Source organism: Triticum urartu, chromosome 7 (genome assembly GCF_003073215.2).
Source record: "Triticum urartu cultivar G1812 chromosome 7, Tu2.1, whole genome shotgun sequence".
NCBI lineage: Eukaryota > Viridiplantae > Streptophyta > Magnoliopsida > Poales > Poaceae > Triticum > Triticum urartu.
Window position 1 is genome coordinate 17,819,082 of NC_053028.1, and position 21,478 is coordinate 17,840,559.

At 43.9% G+C, this 21,478-nt stretch overlaps 1 protein-coding gene and 1 pseudogene across 5 annotated transcripts; one reads left to right on the forward strand and one right to left on the reverse strand.

The window, feature by feature from the left end:
* The first annotated feature begins 669 nt into the window (after window positions 1–669).
* Window positions 670–5,682, forward strand: LOC125523790. 5 transcript variants are annotated; one of them, XR_007290403.1, is made up of 4 exons: window positions 670–1,186; window positions 1,349–2,944; window positions 5,019–5,289; window positions 5,452–5,682. XR_007290403.1 is itself a non-coding variant. In XM_048688861.1 (3 exons), exons 1-3 carry the CDS (start codon window positions 907–909, stop codon window positions 5,454–5,456), a joined length of 1,881 nt encoding a protein of 626 aa, XP_048544818.1. In that variant the 5' UTR covers window positions 670–906; the 3' UTR covers window positions 5,457–5,682. The 5 variants fall into 5 exon arrangements, 3 of the variants coding, with proteins under 3 accessions (XP_048544818.1, XP_048544817.1, XP_048544816.1); XR_007290402.1 differs by lacking the exons at window positions 5,019–5,289; window positions 5,452–5,682 and adding exons at window positions 3,606–4,123; window positions 4,207–4,284; XM_048688861.1 differs by lacking the exon at window positions 5,019–5,289.
* Window positions 5,683–6,994: 1,312 nt separating this feature from the next.
* Window positions 6,995–12,044, reverse strand: LOC125518161 (annotated as a pseudogene).
* Window positions 12,045–21,478: the final 9,434 nt, after the last annotated feature.

The following is a 21,478-nucleotide window of genomic DNA, read 5'->3' on the forward strand; positions in this document are numbered from 1 at the left end:
TAATGCGTACACGCCCAGCAGGTAAATACGAATGCGGCACAATGTTGAACCAGGTAAAATTTATGGCACAGATATAACCTCTTACAGACATTGAGATGAACAGTTGGTGTGGACAAAAAGACCTGACAAACATTACGATAAATCAGTACAAGGTGTTAGAGAAGCGAATGAAACAGAGAAGAAATTATCAGTGCAGATCATCTTCTCTGTAAGCGACAACAAAAGGAGAGATGAATCGAAATATGTGTACAGCTACTACCTACTGCATGAACAAAAGAGAAATTAGCAGCTGACCTGTCAGCATGGAACAGACGACTCCGATCCTCTGACACTTGCAGCATAGGAACATCCAGTTGTATCTTAGGTTCACTTTGCGGCAAATGGAGTCCACCAGCAGCGAACCGGAAGTAAATCGCAGCGACCAACTGCAGCATAGCAATGCAGCTTAATTTGTAGTTGTATGTTGTGTTGTCTAGTCCACCTCACGGTTTTGGGTACCGTTCGAGAAAACCGGTTACCGAGCGGTAACCGCGTTTCTCGCTGCCCTCCGGTAAATGGGCCTCCCGTGCAAATAAATTCGGCCATATTTGAATTTTTTTGTCCGGTCCAGCTAGAGCCCGAGAAGCCACGGCTACGACGCTGCGTCTCGCTACTCACACACCCAAACGTGAACCCTAGAAGCCGAAAACGCCAGTCTCTCTCGTCTCTTTCTCCCCAAATCGTTTCCCACAAAAACTTGGCGGCGGCGGCGGCGCCCACTCCACCCCTTGGCTCCCATCCAGCTCCACCGCGGCCGTGCTTTTCCCCCCTCCACGGCCTCCTGGGGCGCTCCCCGTCATGGCCGGTGTTGCAAGGGGGATGGGGCGGGGTGATGGCGACGGAGATGGCGAGCCGTGAACTGTAGGGATGGCTATCGTCGCCGGCGTTCGTGGCGCGGGTCGTGCGTCTATCACCGTCGGCCAGGGCAGAGGGGATGTGTTCCTTCATGGCCAACCGAGCAGATCCGGAGGCAAAGATCATGGCAATGGCAGTGCGGCCATCCCCGTCGACCGTTCGTCAGGAGGAGGACAATCCACAGGATTCACGGATGACATCAATCGGAGCGGATATGCCACCCGCGGGGCTCGTTATGGTGGCATAAGCAGAGGCCCGGAGGTTCCATTGCCAATTCCAACACCAAAGAAAGGTGATTGCCCTTCAGATTTCAAGATGTTTTTCACTTGACCAGTTATATTTGGTATATTTTATCTCTAATTTCCTGTCCAGTGTGTACTCACTTTGCTTTGCATCAAATGTTATCCAAATTACATGCAAAATCATTACATTGCTTCTGTATTTTTTATTTAAGGTAATGCAAATGATGTAACAAATATATGGTGTCATGGAAAATCGTTGGAAGGAAATGCATGGTCTTGTTCTTATTGTGGGGCTGTTAAACTTGGTGGGGGTGCAACCCGATTCAAGCAGCATCTAGCAGGACTGGGCCCTGAGTGTTACTCTTGCCTGAGTGCGCCTCATCATGTAGTTGCTGTTTTTCGGAAAGGCATTCCGGAGGGAATTGATAGGAGGAGGAAGGCCAAAGAAGGAAAGAAAAGAGTAGTAGATGAGGTCAACCATCTGAACAATCTAGGTACATCAATACATATTGATTGTGAAGATGAGGACGATGAGATACTACGACAGAGCCTACAGAATTCATTACATGAAGATCATGGGAGAACTAGTGGTGTTAGAGGAACTGTAGGCAGCTCAGGGGGTGTCAAAGGGAGCAGCTCAGGTGGTGTCAAAGGGAGCAGCTCAGGTGGTGTCAAAGACTTCTTTGATGTTGATTTGGCATATAGCAGGACTAGGCCGCAGCAGACAATGGAGGTGTGTATTAACAAGGCGGAATATGAATCAAGGATTGGGAAGGCTTGGGCCAAATGGTTTCACGCTAATGACATCCCTGGGCACAAAGCCAATTGTCCATATTTTGTAGGACCCGTGAAATTGACTCAAGACCTTGGCAAAGGGGTGCCTGCCCCTAAAGGGATAGATATTGATGGAATTTATTTGAATTCCAACTATGAAGAATTGCAGCAGTATGTGGCCAAGTTCAAAGACGATTGGCCCACCTATGGTGTTACTATCATGTCAGATTCGTGGACCGGCCCTTCTCGGATGAGCATTATAAACTTTATGGTGTTCTCCAACGGGCGTATGTATTTCCACAAATCTGTTAATGCCACTGGACACATGCAAAATTCTAAGTTTGTTTATGAGCACATTAAAGAAGTGATCGAAGAGATAGGGCAGGAACATGTTGTCCAGCTTGTGACCGACAATGGCTCTAACTTCAAGAAAGCATGTCTTGATCTTGTTGTCGATTTCCCACACATCACATGGCAGCCATGTGCGGCTCACACAATTAACCTCATGTTAAAGGAGATGGGATGTTTTCCTGAGATTAATACAGTGGTCAACAGTTGTAAGAGAATCTGTAGATTCATGCACAATCATTCAACTTTGCATGCTGAAATGCAGAAGCACATAGGTGGAGAGTTGGTGCGACCGAATGCAACAAGGTTTGGAACAAACTTTATGTTCCTAGAAAGCTTTTGGGATAAGCAAGAGAAATTCAAGGTGTGGATGACATCTCCCGAGTGGAAAAATAGTTCATGGAGTTCCGAGGTTGATTATGACTACACATATGATTGTTTGACAAGTAGGAAATGGTGGGATGACGTGAAGATGGTGTTAGATGTAATCGGCCCAATATATACAATACTTCGATATGCTGATTCACAGAAGCTTGGGTCACTTTCTGGATTTATGAAAAGGATGATGCAGGCTAGGCATCACTTGAGTTCTTCTTTTCCTGAAGAATCTCTAGACCAACAGAAGTACCTAAAGGTGGTCGACAAAAGGGTCGAGCATTTATACCAAAATACATTGATGGTTGCAGGTAATAGTTCTTGCTGCCATAGTACTGCTATTCCTGCTGTCGTAGTATTGTCACTGCCATATAGTTCTATACAACATGCTAATTATTCTTATTGCTATCATACTTATATTGTCGCTGCCACGAAGTTCTTGATGCCCTGCTATTTTTCCTTGCTGCCATGGTAATAGTTCTTGCTCCATAGTTTTGTTATCCCTGCTGCCATAGTATTGTTGCTGCCATATAGTTCTACTCCCTCCGTTTTTATTTACTCCGCATATTAGAGTTGACTGAAGTCAAACTTCGTAAAGTTTGACCAAATTCATAGAAAATAATATAAACATTTACCATAACAAATTTATACTATGTGAAAATACATTCAATAATAAATCTAATGATATTGATTTGTTATCGTATATGTTAATATTTTTTGTTTATAAAATTCGTCAAAGTTTACAAAGCTTGACTTTGATCAAAGCTAATACGCGAACTAAATAAAAATGGAGGGAGTACATAACATGCTAATTATTCTTATTGCTATCATACTTATATTGTCGCTGCCATCAAGTTTGTGTGCCCTGCTATCTTTCCTTGCTGCCATGGTAATAGTTCTTGCTAGTATTGTACCTGTCATAGTATTGTCACCATCTAATTCTTGCTGCCGTGCTATCTTTCCATTCTAAAGCCGGTGTTCTTGACCCGGAAGGACACTACAAGTATAACTTTGGAACAAGTCTATCACACAAGAGGGCACTCAACGCAGCACTTAGGAAGTTGGCTAGTCCTTCGGAGTTCATTAAAATGATTCCTGAAATTGACATGTATACATTGATTACGAGTCGAGGGACTAGTCGAGACTAGTCACTAGACTAGTCTATGAGTCGCATTCTGTGTGTCGACTAGAAATCTCGTGTAGACTAGTTCGTCGAGTCGAGGAGTCGAAGGACTAGTCGTGCACCTTGAGTCGTTCGACTCAATTTTTTTTATTTTTTAGGGATTGGGAGGGGATAAGTGAGCCAGCCACCCTGCCCCTTTCCCTCCATTGCTTATGCTCTTCATGGATCTGCACTCCTCTGCTCTGGCCTTTTCCCTCCATTGCTTCTGCTCTCCCTAGATCTGCCCTACGGTCTCCCTCTGCTGCCTTCTGGCTACTGGATCCACTCGTCCCTCAGGTTGCAGTAAGCAAGCAAGCATACTAGCAAAGTAATTTCTCCCTTCTCTTCTTCCCTTCTTTGATTCAATTTTTACCCCCTGCCCTCTTCTTTATTTCGTTTTGTTTGCTTCAGTTTCAAGATCCTTAGGTCTAAAGTGCAATGCCTATGCCGGAAATATCTCAAGTACTGTATTCAACAGCTGCAGCTCAGACCAATGAGCAATATGATCCATCAAAGGGTCCTGCAAGAAGCCAACTAGGAGCAAGGATCCAACATGGAAATATGATTACTGGACTAATCTGCAGGACAAATTGACGCTCCAATGCACTTTCTATAGTATATATTACATATTAATACTAGGTTTTAGTAATTGATTACTGCAAGTTGTGAACTACAGTACCATGTCGACTAGTCCAGCAGTAGTCTAGACTAGTCACGATTAGTCTATGAGTCTCAACCTTCGGACGACTCATCGACTCGTAAACGTTGCATGTATACCAATACAAGGGGGGATTTTGAAGGCATGTACCCTCGTAATGCAGCCAGCCAAGTGTCCCCAATTCAGTGGTGGGAAACATTTGGAGATAGTACACCGTTGCTTCAGAAGTACACTATTCGGATTGTCTCTCAATGCACCTCTTCAAGCGGTTGTGAATGAAATTGGAGCACATATGCTTTGGTGCATACACTAGTGAGGAACCGTCTTGGTTTTGAACGGCTGCACAAGATGGTTTTTTGCCACTACAACCTTGGGCTGCGAATCCGCCTAATTCTTGGTGAGCCTAAAGAGAAAGAAGTTGATCCTTGCGCGTTGTTGATGAATACCTCACTCTATGACTGTGATAATGAAATCATGGGTTGGTTGGGGCCAACGGATGACTCCATGCCTTCAATGGATGAGAACAATGACTATGATGGTGATGCCTTCAATCCGGTTGTCATAGAGGTGGGAGTGGGGCAAAGAAAGAGATCTAGAGCAAGTAGGATGGAAGAGGAGGAAGAGGAGGAAGAGGAAGAAGAGGAGGAACGGGAGGAAGAGGAAGAGGAGGAAGATGAGGAAGAAGGTGATTGCCCTTTAGTTTATATCAACACTATATGAATTTATTTATTAGGTTCAAGTGCTAACTAGTAATTTTTGTAGCTAATAATGATGTGATGCTTCCCAACAACAATGAACCTTTGCGGAAGTCTACTAGGAAGAGGAGGAAGAGGACGGTAATAATGAAGTGCTAACTTTGTTCGTTTGCTTGCTGCCACCCAAAATTTTGTTTGCTTGCTGCCATCTAATGACATGCATCCATTTATTCTATTTTGAGAACAAATACTATAGACAAATCTGCTTGCTAACAACTTGGCATTTAATTTGTTCACTTGCAGCTTGAGTCTCTGTAAGGGTTGAGGAAGGACACTTGCAGCTTGAGTCTCTGTAAGGGTTGAGGAAGGAGACTTGCAAGTCTAAAAGGAATCGAATGGCCGGTTTGTTGCTTGATGCTATGGAGTATGTAATGCACTGAATTGATGTTGTGGGGCTGCAATATGGACTGTGGACTGAATTTATTTTGTTGTGGGACTGTAATATGGACTATGGACTGAATTTATTTTGTTGTCGGACTGCCATGTGTAGCTTCATGTGAACTTTTAATCTTAAGTCTAGTTTCTAAAGTCTGAACTATGTTTCTGTTGGTCATTATGTTCCTAGATGTGTTGTTGGTCTCTGAAGTATAGTTTGTTGCTATATGTGCTGTGTAAACTTTCTTGATATGCTATATATATAGCAGGCATGCTGTCAAAAATTCAAATTTTTTAGTTTTTGGTCCCAAAAATTTGAATTCAAAATTTGAAATAAAATTTCGTCCGAAATTTTCTCGGAATTTTGCGGTAACCGTGGTAACCGCATTTCCCAGTCACCCATGAGAAAAATGACCTCCTCGGTAACCAAATTCTTGGTCCACCTTCTTCTGAGCTGAAAACATATAAAGAGCATGCATGAGTTCATTTCAATAGAAAATGTATGTGTTCGCAAGCTGAAAACAACATGAGAAATCAGCTGAGCAATGTAACATGATGACTACAAAGAAAGAAAAGGAGTTGTTGCTTGGTTAACTGATAGCTATCAGGAAACGCTTCACGCTTTGGAGGCTCTTGGACTGTATGAGTGTCAAGCATGTCAACTCTCTTCTCTGGATCAGAAAAATATTTCTGATATTTTAAAAAATGCTACTGTTCTGAACACTGAAAGAAGAGGGTTTATCAGTTAACAAATAAACAGTAGGATGTTGTTCCCTGCTACAAAATGGATTATAGAACTATGGGAAATTAATGTTCAAAGGAAAATCAAAGTAGAGACGATGGATGTGACATGTGAGACATACATCCCCATCAGAGACATACATCCCCATCAGGGAAATAAAAATGGAGCTAACGGCAAGTAATTATACACTGAAGCATAGTTGATGACAAACTGACATCCTAGTAGTGACAAACTGAAGGTCATCGAATATGCATGTAAAAGGTAATTATGTTCAGATTTGAATTCAGTAGCACAAACATAACCTCTTACAAGGAGTCGAGACAACAGTTGCTGTGCATGCATGAAAGTTAGTCCGAAGACAATGGTCAGAAATGAGATGGAATCAAACAAATCAAACAAGCCAATGAGGGGGTACCTTGATTGTTCATAAGTTATCAGCAACAAGTGGAAACGAGTAACAGCTCCTGTTAGAGACAGAGAAATAAACATCGTCAGAAACACAGACTGAATACAGTGTAAATAACCTAGGGAGATCTAACTGAAGAGGTACATACACCCATGAAAGCATGACATTTCATGGAGACGACCTGAGCGATCATCCTCGCCGGCTGACACCCATGAAAGCATGGCGTTTCATGGCGATGAACAGCTGAGGTGACAAGCCGGTCTTCAGCGCAGATCATCCTCACTGTCAAAAGTAGAAGAGAAGAGAAACAGATTGTAAGTTTACCATAAACATCATGTGCTGACAGCTGCAGCTACTGAAGGGAAGAGAAATTAAGAGCTGGCTGACCTGTCGCTCCCCGTTGTCATGACGACCTCCCTCGCTGCTGCAGTTGCTTCCTCCACTTGCACTGCTGTAGTGGAGCCTTCGGCAGCGTCACCCAGGTCGTGGTACCTCCGGTCCTCCTGCAGTCGCAGGCTCGCAGCACGGTACGGTTGGGGTGTGCGTGCACCTCACCTTGCAGCGCACCAAGCCTCGCCACTTTACCTTCCCAACCAAGTGAGATCTGCTTGAGATTTGGAAGGTGTATGATACCAGTAATCCCAGATTCCAACCTGCCTGTACGATATCTATGTTTTCCAACCTCGAATACCAACCCTGTCAGTTGCTTCAGGCCCCGAATATCAGGTCTCCTGAGACTTGGGAATGTTTCTGCTCTGAAAACCAGTCTCTTCCCAACATAAGATTCCCAATAAAGATGAAGGAGCATGAGCTTGGGCAGTGCGCCTAGTTGTTTCATGCTTATATCTCCATCCTTCAGATTGCTCGACTTTAACTGAATCTTCATCAAATTTACCAGATCCCAAACCACTCAGGCGGCAAAATTTCGTGTTTTGACCCTTTTGTGAAACAAAATCGAGATCTGACCCCAGTTTGAAAATATTTCGGGATTTGACCCTTTTGCCTACCGCCAGGTGGCCCGGCGGTAGGATCATATAGCCTACCGCCGAGAGCTGCGGCGGTAGTAAACTTTTCCACATCAGCAACGATAACGGCCGCCGTGCCCCCTCCGTCACACCCTACCGCCGCCCCACCCGGCGGTAGGTTGTCTGAACCTACCGCCAGAGACTCCGGCGATAGGGTGTGGGCATATATAAACCGCGGGCCGGCCGCCCCCACCCCCCCCTCCCCCCACCCAGCCGCCCCCCACCACGAAGAACAGAGCAACTGCTCAAAGTCGCCCTCTCTCTTCCCCTCCACTCCCCCCCTCCGATCTTCTTCGTTTCTTGACGGATTTTGCGGATCAAGATGGCCCTGAAGAAAGAAAAGTAAGCTCTTTCAATCCCTCCAACAAGTTTTAATCAAACACCTTTCGATTCGTCACATTATTCGTTTGAAATCACTCCTATTTGAATTTTTTTTAACCCTACAATTGATTTAGGTTGATTCTAGATGTTATATTGTGTTAGATTTGAACTATATGATGGATGATGCATGTTCCTATGCTATGGCTGTGTTAAGATGAACCCTAGTTCATAATTGATTTGAATGGTTTTTTTTATATGATGGATGATGCATGTTCCTATGCTATGATGCAAGTATTGGATGCTATGATGCAAGTATTGGATGATGCAAATATTTGATATATTTGTTATATGTAGTATATGAATCCTCAAGATGAACCCTAGTTCATTTTTTTTAACATGGTGATTGCAAGTATTTGTTATATGTAGTATATGAATCCTCAAGATGCAAGTATTTGTTATATGTAGTATATGTGTTATGATGCATTGAAACCATGGTGGTTGCATCTTCATAAAAGTATTTTATTTAGTTTTTGATATATGTATTGTATTTAGTTAATAATAATCTTGGTATATGATTATTTAAAGATTGAACTCATAGGTTCAATTTTTGTTATGCATCGATGTGTTTCGTAGTTAATGTTGAACTCTAGTTCATGTTGAAAAATCTTTTGATGTGCTTATGCAATTCTTTTAGGAGGCCACCTCTTGCGGACGACATCGGCACAAAGTACACAATGCTTGACCCTAGGTTCGACAAGCGTCACCATGCCCGTTTCATTGAGAATGGAGTGATAATTAGCATTTTAAACCAAATCTTTCGAATTGATGAAAACAAGTTGCTAACTATTATGTCCATGCTAATTATGCTTTGGTTATTGATTTTCACAGATGCTGCCGCCACTGCGGATGAGGGCTCACAAGACGACGGTTAAGATGGTTACGATTTTCACAGATGCTGCCGCCAATGCAGATGGAGTACAACCCCTAATCCCCACCCACCCAGCCGCCTTCTTCTTCCTCTCGCCCATTTTCTCATCTCCTCCACTTCCCCACTCTGATCTTCTTCGTTGATTCACGGATTTTGCGTATCGAGATGGCTACGGAAAGAGGAAGGTAAGCTCCTCCAATCCCCCAATTACTTTGAGTCAATCATTCCTCTTTCTTATAGCCATATGAGGAACCCTATCTAGTTGATATGATGAACCCTAAACCTAGATGATTGCAATGTGATAAACCTAGTTGATGAACCCTAGGTTTAGTCTTTCTTATAGCAATACGAGGAACCCTATCTAGTTGATATGATGAACCCTAGAACCTAGATGAACCATGAACCTAGATGAACCCTAGAACCTAGATGAATCCTAGAACCTAGATGAACCCTAGAACCTAGATGAACCCTAGGTTTAGTCTTTCTTATAGCCACCACCACCATATGTGATGATTTATTGTGTGAATATTGTAGATATTTGTTTTGCTTGCATTAGAACAAATATTCATGTTTAATTAACTTTATCCAATCAATGCTTATATAAGGAACATGGCGCCACCACCACCACTTGATGAGGACTATGAAGATGAAGACCCACTTGAGGAAGCCATCTGTGCTCAAAGAGTGAGGCTGAGCGAACAGGAGGTGTGCAACCTATGGGACAACTTTTTGCCACGTGTTGAGTTGATTGGGGCGCCATTCGTGACCCGTCTGACAACTACCATGATCGATCGACATGAGATGGTATGCTATTAGTGTAGAATCCAAGGAATTGTTAATAGTTTAGATAATCCATACTTATTAATTGATTTGTTTTTCTTATTCAGAAATTGCCAAAGAGCCTATCTGAGAGTTGTGGCATCGAGGCTGATGAAGAAGGCTATGCTGGAATACGCCTTACCGCAAGGGGCCCCGTCACTACTTGTGCGTACGGCGTGGACACGGACGACCGCACAAATTTAAGCACAGATGGGTGAAAGAGCTTCCTCGTTGACAAGAATCTTCATGTTGGACAGACCATCCTTATTACTATCAGGAAGACCAACCATCAAGGCTTGAAGATGATGATCGTCATCGATATCATCTAAACTATATATGCGTGTGGCTGCTGATGATCGTTATGTTTGATTGCTACCTATGGATGAAACCTTTTATGTGGTCGATGACCGTTGAACTGGTTAAACTTCTTATGTTGCCTTCGTACTACGTTATGTTATTTGGTTAAACTATGTTATGTGATCAAACTATGTTATTTGGTACTTGTTTCTTAGTCCGTAATGGCAAAACTTTTTGGATGTGATCAAACTATGTTATGTCTATAAAATTGTGCTTATTGTTTCTTATGTTATGTCTTATGGCAAAAAAATTGAAGACAAAATCAAAGTAGTTAAGTTTATGATAACCTACCATCAGGGGACTCGGCGGTAGGTTTGTGTGGGCTACCGCCGTGGACGTTGGCGGTAGGTACGTAAGCAGCCGTTAACGGATTGACGGCCGTCAGGCACACCTACCGCCGAAACCTGCGGCGTAGACTGTGGAATCCTACCGCCTGAGGGTCTGGCGGTAGCAAAAGGGTCAGATCCCGAAATGCTTTCAGACTGGGGTTAGATCTCGATTTTGTTTCACAAAAGGGTCAAAACACGAAATTTGGCCCACTCAGGCATCTACCCAAGATCTCCATCCAAAGTCAGCTTCCGCAGCAGAGGGGGAGGGGCGGAAATAGACTGCAACAGCCACTTGAGTGATGCACGGCTTCTCCTAGGGGCGCAAAGGCAAAGAGAGCGGAGGGAAGTCAGCTTCTCAAGGGATGTACAGAGTATCTTGCTCTTTTGCTTGCTTGCCCCTAGTGTGACACTCAACTTTCTTAGCTTTATAAGCTCCCCGAGCTATTTAACTGCTTTCTTACTAGTCCGTTCAATATCCACAATCTCTAGTACCTCTAACTCCTTTAGGTTGCTGATCCCTTTGGGCACCCTCACACCTTCAGAGTTGGTCAAATGACCAGTCCAGGCCATCTGAATGAGCTTCAATGTGTCTGGACGCTCATTCGGACTAACTAAAGGAGTGAACAGAATAGGCATACAGAGTGCGGACATTAACCAGATCATGGGGTAAAGTAAGTATAAATTCTCTTCTATGCTAACTATGCTGCAACAGAGGCTACGAAGGCTTTGTAGTTTAGTGATCTCAGTCGGCAGTGATGTGATCAAGCTGTCTCTTATATCCAAAGTCTGCAAGCCTTGTACTTTCCCTATGGATCTTGGGAGCTTGTAAATATATGAACTGTGATAAGACATCTCAACATTGACATATTTCAAATGACGTAACAACCCTATAGTGTTGATATCTTTTTGTGTGATTTTAAAATGTGCATCATTGTAAATCCAATACTCTAAGCATTCTGAGGCTGGGTGAACAAGGTGAAGGTACCGGCTTCATGGGTCTCTCGCCGAACACGGTCAATGATCGGACATGGTTCCAATCCAAGCCTTTATTTGGGCCCCAACTGCCTTGCAGTGCTATATGACGGAAGTTATCACCTGCTATGTTGGTTACATTATCCGATGTAGACCACGCAAAATTTTCATATCTAGAAATTGAGATCATGACATCCCGAACAATATCATGAACTCGACAACTCTTGACAATTCCTTCTATGTTCACTCTTGATGGCTGAATCAAGCTTCAGTTGATTAGGTCATTAAAGTAACTATTCCCAACATCCTCAACACTCACCCCACTCCTGGCAATAATAAACCCCTCGGCTATCCATCTTTCCACCAGACGCCTCCTTTCGATTTCAAAATCCTCGGTAAATATGCTTAAATATAGAAAACATGACTTAAGATGAGAAGGCAAGTGGTTGTAACTCAAAGTAACCATCCTCCTCATCGGTTCAAGGCTTGGGTTGCTCTCAAGCTCTGAGGGGATCTGGTCATAAATGCTTTTCCACTCACTAACCACTCTTGTGGCAAGCATGCCTTACGCGTGCCCTGGGAAATCCTGAACACCCGGGAAGAACACGAGGCAAGGGCGCTATTCCGTGGTATGAGGGGTTTTCGGACTGGAACGCCGACTACAGAACCCGTGCGACAAAGAAGATTGTGGAGGAGAAGAAGAGGAAGATGGAGGAGGAGCAGAGGAAGCTGGACTATGAATGCCTTCAAGGCCTAGAATCAGCGCATGCGGACTTGGCAGTCAAATTCTAGCGGCAGCAGGAACAAATCGACTCACTTAGCCGGCAAAGGGGGTCTCAGCAGCTGCAGCAGCTAGCGGATGATCCAGCATTGGATAGCACCGCCCCATCCATGCCGAGAAGCAGCGTGGGTTCCGCCCCGGGCGACGCAATGTTGGATAGATACCCCGTGGATGACATCATGGAGAACACTAACTGCGAGCTACACTTCAAAATGAAGAACATATCCATGAAGGTGGCGGACGCCGTTTCTTTTACAAATCCCCCCGAGGCAACCTTCCATTGCAACTCGATTCCAACGGGCTATGCTCGTGTCTTGGTTGATGAGGTGGTGGACCCATATTCGGGGCTACAGCTTGACATTCCTGGAGGTGACGACGAGCACACATTGGGGCCATACATCGTATCATCCTATGGAGAAAGGATTGCATCGTCTTTCGAAGGCCAGCGACACCGCGTCAGCCGACTCCTCGTCGAAGTCCGCCACCGAGTCAACAGACTCCCACTCCTCCAAGTCCACCAACGCGTCAGGCCAATCCTCCTCCAAGTCCGGCAAAGTGTCAGGCCACTCCTCCTCCAAGTCCAACACAGCGTCATGTTGGGGAACGTAGCAGAAATTCAAAATTTTCTACGCATCACCAAGATCAATCTATGGAGTAATCTAGCAACGAGGGGAAGGAGAGTGCATCTACATACCCTTGTAGATCGCTAAGCGGAAGCGTTCAAGTGAACGGGGTTGATGGAGTCGTACTCGTCGTGATCCAAATCACCGATGATCCTAGTGTCGAACGGACGGCACCTCCGCGTTCAACACACGTACAGCCCGGTGACGTCTCCCACGCCTTGATCCAGCAAGCGGAGAAGGAGAGGTTGGGGAAGACTCCGTCCAGCAGGAGCACGACGGCGTGGTGGTGGTGGAGGAGCGTGGTACTCCAGCAGGGCTTCGCCAAGCACCGCAAGAGACGAGGAGGGAGAGGGGTAGGGCTGCGCCAAGAAGGAGATGTTCTCGTGTGTATGGCAGCCCAAAACCCCCACTATATATAGGGGAAAGGTAGGGGTTGCACCCCCACCTAGGTTTCCACCCCTAGGGGTGGCGGCCAGCCCTAGATCCCATCTAGGGTGCGGCCAAGGGGGGAGAGAGGGGGGGCGCACCACTAGGTGGGCCTTAGGCCCATCTGAGCCTAGGGTTTCCCCCTTTTCCCTTCTCTCTTCGCCTTGGGCCCTGGTGGGGGGGCGCACCAGCCCACCTGGGGCTGGTCCCCTCTCACACTTGGCCCACGCAGCCCTCTGGGGCAGGTAGCCCCACCTGGTGGACCCTCGGGACCCTCCCGGTGGTCCCGGTACGTTACCGATAGCACCCGAAACTTTTCCGGTGACCAAAACAGGACTTCCCATATATAAATCTTTACCTCCGGACCATTCCGGAACTCCTCGTGACGTCCGGGATCTCATCTGGGACTCCGAACAACATTCGGTAACCACGTACATCTATTCCCTATAACCCTAGCGTCATCGAACCTTAAGTGTGTAGACCCTACGGGTTCGGGAGACACGTAGACATGACCGAGACAACTCTCCTGCCAATAACCAACAGCGGGATCTGGATACCCATGTTGGCTCCCACATGTTCCACGATGATCTCACCAGATGAACCACGATGTCAAGGATTCAATCAATCCCGTATTCAATTCCCTTTGTCTACCGGTATATTACTTGCCCGAGATTCGATCGTCAGTATCCCGATACCTTGTTCAATCTCGTTACCGGCAAGTCTCTTTACTCGTTCCGTAACACATCATCCTGTGATCAACTCCTTGATCACATTGTGCACATTATGATGATGTCCTACCGAGTGGGCCCAGAGATACCTCTCCGTCACACGGAGTGACAAATCCCAGTCTCGATTCGTGCCAACCCAACAGACACTTTTGGAGATACCCGTAGTGCACCTTTATAGCCACCCAGTTACGTTGTGACGTTTGGCACACCCAAAGCACTCCTACGGTATCCGGGAGTTGCACAATCTCATGGTCTAAGGAAATGATACTTGACATTAGAAAAGCTTTAGCAAACGAACTACACGATCTTGTGCTAGGCTTAGGATTGGGTCTCGTCCATCACATCATTCTCCTAATGATGTGATCTCGTTATCAATGACATCCAATGTCCATGGTTAGGAAACCATAACCATCTATTGATCAATGAGCTAGTCAACTAGAGGCTCACTAGGGACATGTTGTTGTCTATGCATTCACACATGTATTACTGTTTCCAGTCAATACAATTATAGCATGAACAATAGACGATTATCATGAACAAGGAAATACAATAATAACCATTTTATTATTGCCTCTAGGGCATATTTCCAACACGTCAGACGTCCACTCCTCCTCCAAGTCCGGCACAACTTCAGGCCACTCCTCCTCCAAGTCCGGCACAGCTTCAGGCCATTCCTCCTCGTCCAACTCAGCCACGTCAGCCGTCTCCGCCGCCTCAGCAATCACGGAAGAGAGCCGCCGCAGCTATGGTGCATAGCAGTATAAGTCGAGGTAGTACGGGAGGTACAGGCGGAGGCAAGCGATTTCAATATGGTCCAAGAAGCCTCGCGCCTCTTCCGCAGAGGCCTTACGACAAGTCCGAGGAGGAAAACGCAGCCATATCGAAGGCCAAGGTGGAAGCCCATTTTGCACCAAAACTGCCACCGCCGCCAAGGGAGAAAGTGCCCGAGGAAAAGATTGACCATTTCATTCGTATGGCTACACCACCAGCTCCCAAGCCTGTTGACACAGACTATGAGCACCACCTCAGGAAGTTAAATCGAGCACGTCTACAGAAAGAGGCGAGCTCGAGCTCGAGCAAATCAGCTGGCAAAAAATGCGGTAAAACCGTTCCCCAGCTGGGATAACAGGCGGCGCAATCAATCCCCCCACTTGTTGTGCCAACAACACATGAGAGTAGGCGCGCCCAATATTATTGTGGGCAAACCATTTATGTTCCCGAGCTGGGCGATGTGGTAATAACCGTGGAGCATATAAGGCAGGCTGAAATCCTCAAGATCATTGTTGGACAACTCCTCGAGATCGAGTCCATGTCTCCGCTTAGAGAGGAGGAAATAAAACGGAAATATGTCCGGGGCCAACCTTTGGTCGAGCCAGACGAGGTCAAGAAGTTCCCAACGAGAATGTATGAATTGCATCAATGGTACATGGACATTACCAAGATTTCCAATCGAGAGTCCCTCATGGTGAATGTCAAGAAGGATCATTACTTCCATGAGAAAGCTTGGTCCGTTGAGTATTCAGAACTATTTCAGTTATACAATCAAGACGCACTCGACAAATCTATCGTGAGTTGCTATTGTCTTTAAGTGATTTCTTTCTATAATTTAAGTCTCAAGCTAGCTGTAGTGATCGTTTTGATCAATCATTACCTGTAATTAATTATCCTCACTATATTCTTTTCTGTGGTATTATGCAGGATGAAGATGTATGAAATGAAAAAAGGTGGACGCTATGGCATTGGGTTCATTGACCCAAATACCCTTAATGAATACACATGGAAATTAGATGTATATTATGAAAAAGTGTAGAGGAAAGCGTGCTAGAGTTCTTCAAGCGCCTCAATACCAATGAAGATATACTACTTCCTTACAACTTCCAGTGAGTCACACTGTCTTGTACTACAAATTCTGTTTTTGCCTACTAGCTAGCTACATGTTTTTGCTTACATATGCCCGCTTAATTAAGACATGCAAACGTGTGTGCATGCAGATTTCATTGGATCTTGTTAATCATTAAAGTTGATGAAGGAACAGTTGAAGTACTGGACTCACTACTTAAAAAAGAAAGTGACTACACTATCTTGTTTGGGATAGTCAACAGGTAATTTCAATCATTATTAACTATATCTCGACCTATTTAGTTAGTCATTTCCTGATATGAACTATTTAATAACCCCTTTATTCATTTTCTTTGTCGGCGGGCAGGGCTTGGGCAAAGTTCATCAGCGTCACTCCAGGCCAATGGAAATGAAAGCTGAAATGGTTTCGACCCAAGGTAAGTAATTAAGTAGTACTAGCTAGCTAGCTGTCATCTCTTTAATTATCATGCTTGATTAATTATTATCTGATCAAATTCCATTCTCGTAAAGGCCCTGAAGCAGGCGCCGGGGAATAATCTGTGTGCATACTACGTTTGCGAGAACATTCGCATGATGGCGTCCGAAAGGAGCAGATCTCAAAGACAGGAGTGGGTACGTTTGTCAGAACACTATTCACAATTTTTACACCATTATCGATATCTAGTCACACAACTAATACACATGCATATTGATCTCCTTCTTAACAGTTCAGAGAGGTGTGGGAGAAGCTCCTAGCAGAGGAGCGCATAGAAGCAATTCAAGAGGAAATAGCGGGAGTTTTGCTCGACCAGATCATAGATCCCAAAGGAGAATACTATTACCCGCTACCGCCCCCATGAACCACTTCCAATTGTCATCGTGCTCCGAAGGCACCAATTAGGCTAATGCCACTGGCTACGAAGGCAACAGTTAGGAGAAATTGTATATAGCTAGCTAATTATATATATATATGTATATATACATATATATATATATACATATACATATATATATATGTGTGTGTATGTGTGTATGTGTGAATTAATGGTGGTTGTGAGACATTCGATGATATATATATGATCGGTTACTAGAAATTCTATTTATATATATGCATAACGTGTACAATATGTAGTATCGTAAAATACCAGCAAACGAAAAAGAATTAAATGAAAACACAAAATTAATTGAAAAAGAAATCATAAAACCAAAACCCCCCAACCTTTTAATACCGGTTGGTGTCACCAACCGGTACTAAAGGGCTCCCTGCCCCTGGAGCTGCCTCATGCCACGTGGTTGCGCTTTAGCACCGGTTCGTGCTGAACCGGTACTAGAAGGGGGGGGGGGGCTTTAGTGCCCACACTTTAGTGCCGGTTAACGAACCGGCACTAAAGGGCCTTACGAACCGGAGCTATTGCCCGGTTCTGCACTAGTGAGGCAAAACCAAAATATTTCTGCACCGGGCATCAACTTAGCTTAACCTCACATGGGCACAAGGCCAATTTGTGAGAAACTTGGAAAATAGTTGCACGCATCTTAGTTCTTACACAAATTAAACGCAAGGACCGGTGAGCTCCGGTTTCCCATGGGAAGAATAATGGTTGGGTTTTCTTTTGTTCTGTTAACCGAAGGGATAAAAACAAAGAAATTACAAAAAGATTGTCGAAGACGCACTGACACGTGTGTTGCTCAATGAGGTGGCAGTGTAAGTGAACAAGTTCCTAGGTGGTTATTCGTCGGTTTTCTAAAGTTGAGGGGGTAGAACGCCTGATTTACAAACCCCGGGTGTTCTATTATCGTTCCGTGAGCTGAGAGGGAAGAGGTATATACACTTCTGTCATTTAATTAACATCACACTGAGCGAGATAGAAAAATCTTGATGAGTTTCAACTTTTGTACTACTAATGTACGGCTTTGTGTTCCACCGAGAGAGATAGAAACAATGACAAAGGACTGTCCTGACCAAGCACTCACATGCATGCACGTACAAAGGACTGACCTGATCTACACATGCATGCATTTTTCTTCTTAGCTATATATGACCTCACGAGCTATCATAAAATGGCAACAATGTTGTACCCGTATTCTATATCTAAACGACACGGCACCATACAAGAGAAATTGTCCTGGGGCTCCATGCAGCAAGTAACCAAGAGCACATGCATGGCCGGCATTGATCTACTTAGGTTTCTGCTACCGATCGGTTGAGATGAGATGAGAGCAAGCAAATCTCCACACGTCCGTTGCCAGGCGTCAACTTAATTTAACTTGTTCATACTGAGCTGAGCGAGATAGAAACAAGTTTCTTGTAGGTTTTTGGCTTATGTAATAGAGTATGGCCATGTGCTCCATGGATCACGTGGCCAGTTCTTACTATGTACTCACGTTCGACGTACGGGCAGATTGAAATCAATAACTCGTCTCAGTGTAGATCTCTCGCGCAGCGTCATCTCATCTGTCACCAAACTAACAACGTTAGTACTACTACATACGTGGACGTTGCATGGGAGCTCTGGGTAGTGGGTACCTTGAACCCACCTCGGGGTCATTCACAACCGATTTCCCCACCATCTACTCCTATTGATTAAATCAGATGCATATATGTTTTGTCGGGATTTTATAATAAGATTTGTTGGAGAATGGCGTTTTGGCTCTCAGAGGCTGATTTTTTGAAAATAAAAAAAATCGAAAATTTTGATTTCAAAAAAATCTGATAAAATTTATACAAGTAAACTAGGATGTGAGACGTATGTGTGTAAAATTTCGGAATGAAATACAATGAAATGCGACCTGTACAAAAAAAACCAAATTCATAGTCTGAAAGGATGAATAGTATCATGTGTTAAAAGCCACAGATTTGTCTTTTTCACACAACTCTCATTTCAACGTATTTTGTTCTGAAAATTTACAGACTTGTGCACTATGCCTTCATCTATCACTGTATTTTTTTCAGAATTTTTTGAAATGTAAAAATATAAATTTTCACGAATTTTCAATTTTGCATTTGGAGGCCTCCATAGAGCTCGGCATCCGAAAGCAATTTCCAGATTCGTTGTCCTTTTAGGGCCAGTTCTTTTCGGCGATTCTCCCAGAATCACCCCCCTCCCCAGCTTCTTCCAGAATCGCCACTCCATATTTTTTTTACAATCCTATCTAGTTAAGGTCTAATTAGATAGGATTGTAAAAAACATATGGAGTGGTGATTCTGGGAGAAGCTGGGGAGGGGGCGATTCTGGTAGAATCGTCCAAAAGAACTGGCCCTTAGTCTGTTTGGGCCCGGGGGCATCAACATGCACCTGCTTCCTACTCGTATCAATTAATTATTAAGATCGTGCTTCCAGTAGCCAACAACTAGCTCCCCAACCACCATCACAAAAATGGCCAACCAGCTTTCAATTAACATCACATGTATCTCAATCTCAGTGTGTATCTGTCTTTAATGACAAAATCGAACAAGCAGCAGCAGCTCATTTATTAACGTACTAAACCTGCTGAACTGCAAAGTCCAGGCCAATTGGGACACCAATAGTACACAATCAAGTCAAACAATGATCACATTAGACTCCGGTCCAGAAGTTACACCCATCTACAAGCGTTTCCATGATGCAAGCAGAGCAGGAGGAGACTGTCTGAGTTGAGCAGCTAGCGGGAAGAAACGGGAAGTGGCAATCCAAGTGAAAAGACATGGAAACATAGGGAAGAAAGAAGGCTCAACATCGATCAAATTAGTTCCTTGTCGTCTTCAACTACAGTGGAGCCTTCCACATTGTATCATCCTTCTCTCAGCTTAATGTTTGAAGCATATCAGACATCAACCGCAACAAACTTGTTAGCCCAATAATTATACCGTCCCCAACTGAATACATAGTTACATACAGAAAGCATGAGTTTGTTGTGCCATCACAAATATATTTGTTTGCACCCTCAAACGCTGAATAAATTACAAGCGTAGAACATGTAACTTATAATTGTGAACCAAAAGGTAGTTGTTTCTTGCTGACCTAGTGAGGGAGTCCTAGATTAGGGGGTATCCGGACAGCCGGACTATAACCTTTGGCCGGACTGTTGGACTATGAAGATACAAGATTGAAGACTTCGTCCCGTGTCCGGATGGGACTCTCCTTGGCGTGGAAGGCAAGCTTGGAAATACGGATATGTAGATCTCCTCCCATTGTAACCGACTCTGTGTAACCCTAGCCCCCTCCGTGTCTATATAAACCGGAGGGTTTAGTCCGTAGGACAGAATCACTACAATCATACCATAGGCTAGCTTCTAGGGTTTAGCCTCTCCGATCTCGTGGTAGATCAACTCTTGTACTACCCATATCATCAATATTAATCAAGCAGGAGTAGGGTTTTACCTCCATCGAGAGGGCCGGAACCTGGGTAAAAACATCGTGCCCCTTGTCTCCTGTTACCATCCGCCTAGACGCACAGTTCGGGACCCCCTACCCGAGATCCGCCGGTTTTGACACCGACACCTAGCCTGTTATAAGTATGCAGGGTTCATGCTCTAGATGCGCCTACAACGTCGAGGCACCATGAACTATCTCCTAGTCGAGAAAGGAATCCGGGCTCCCAAATTTACTTTAGGTATCTAGGTGTAGCTAGAGCAACTTTTGGAAATTGAGTGGAATTATAATTCTGGACACCAGTTCTTTCTTATCATATAGTGCATTAAAATAAGGAAGGATTGGCAGTTATCCTTCCTCCACTCGACTACTTTTGGGCAAAACCTTGCAGGGAAATACAAGGTTTTTGAACCAATGTGCAATGTTCCACCATCTTATCCAATATAATTTTCTACAAATTCTCAAGACAAAAGGCTACTTCAAATCATACTAGAGGACATGATCGGTCCAATATTTCTTGATTTGCATCATAGGATGGCCGTGGTGTGCATCCACTTTTCCCTTGATGCACATCAAGATTCTCCACTCGACGAAAGGAAACAATTGATGTGCAAACCTGGTAAGAAAATTCTACTTAGAGAGTCACTAGTCAATTATGGGTTTTAGCGGAATATGGATCAAATCAAGAGGAAATTTGGTGCACTAACTCTCTTTTATCTTTGACCATAGAAGAATCTATAAGAATAATGTCAAGGACTTATGGAGAAACCGTTGAAAACATCTCATATACTCTAGAATTTTGTATTTACTTACAACTAATATAAACAATGATTTGCTCTAGAAACCTCTATTACGGTAATTGTTAGGCCATATGATTGGGCATATTTTCCAGCATATTTAAGTATACAAGAATGCAACAATAATTCATCTAAGCGACATGAGTTATCTGTGGAGGATTGTTTATATTTATTTATCTTCGATCCACCAATAAGGATTTGATTTAAAGAGAGATTTCAAAAGAAAACCAATATCTAAAAATAATAATAATATTTTTCCTTCAAAATATATATCTGGTAATTTAAGTATATATGCCATGCTAAACGTAAAACTTTATCTCCAAAAATAAATCTTACCTTGATAAGTACCGCATGATTATATGAGCGATTTAAGGGCAGCAAAAATATAATGTGAAAATAGTATAGTGATAGAATAAGTTATAAATAAGTAAAAAATGCGATCAATTTTCCATA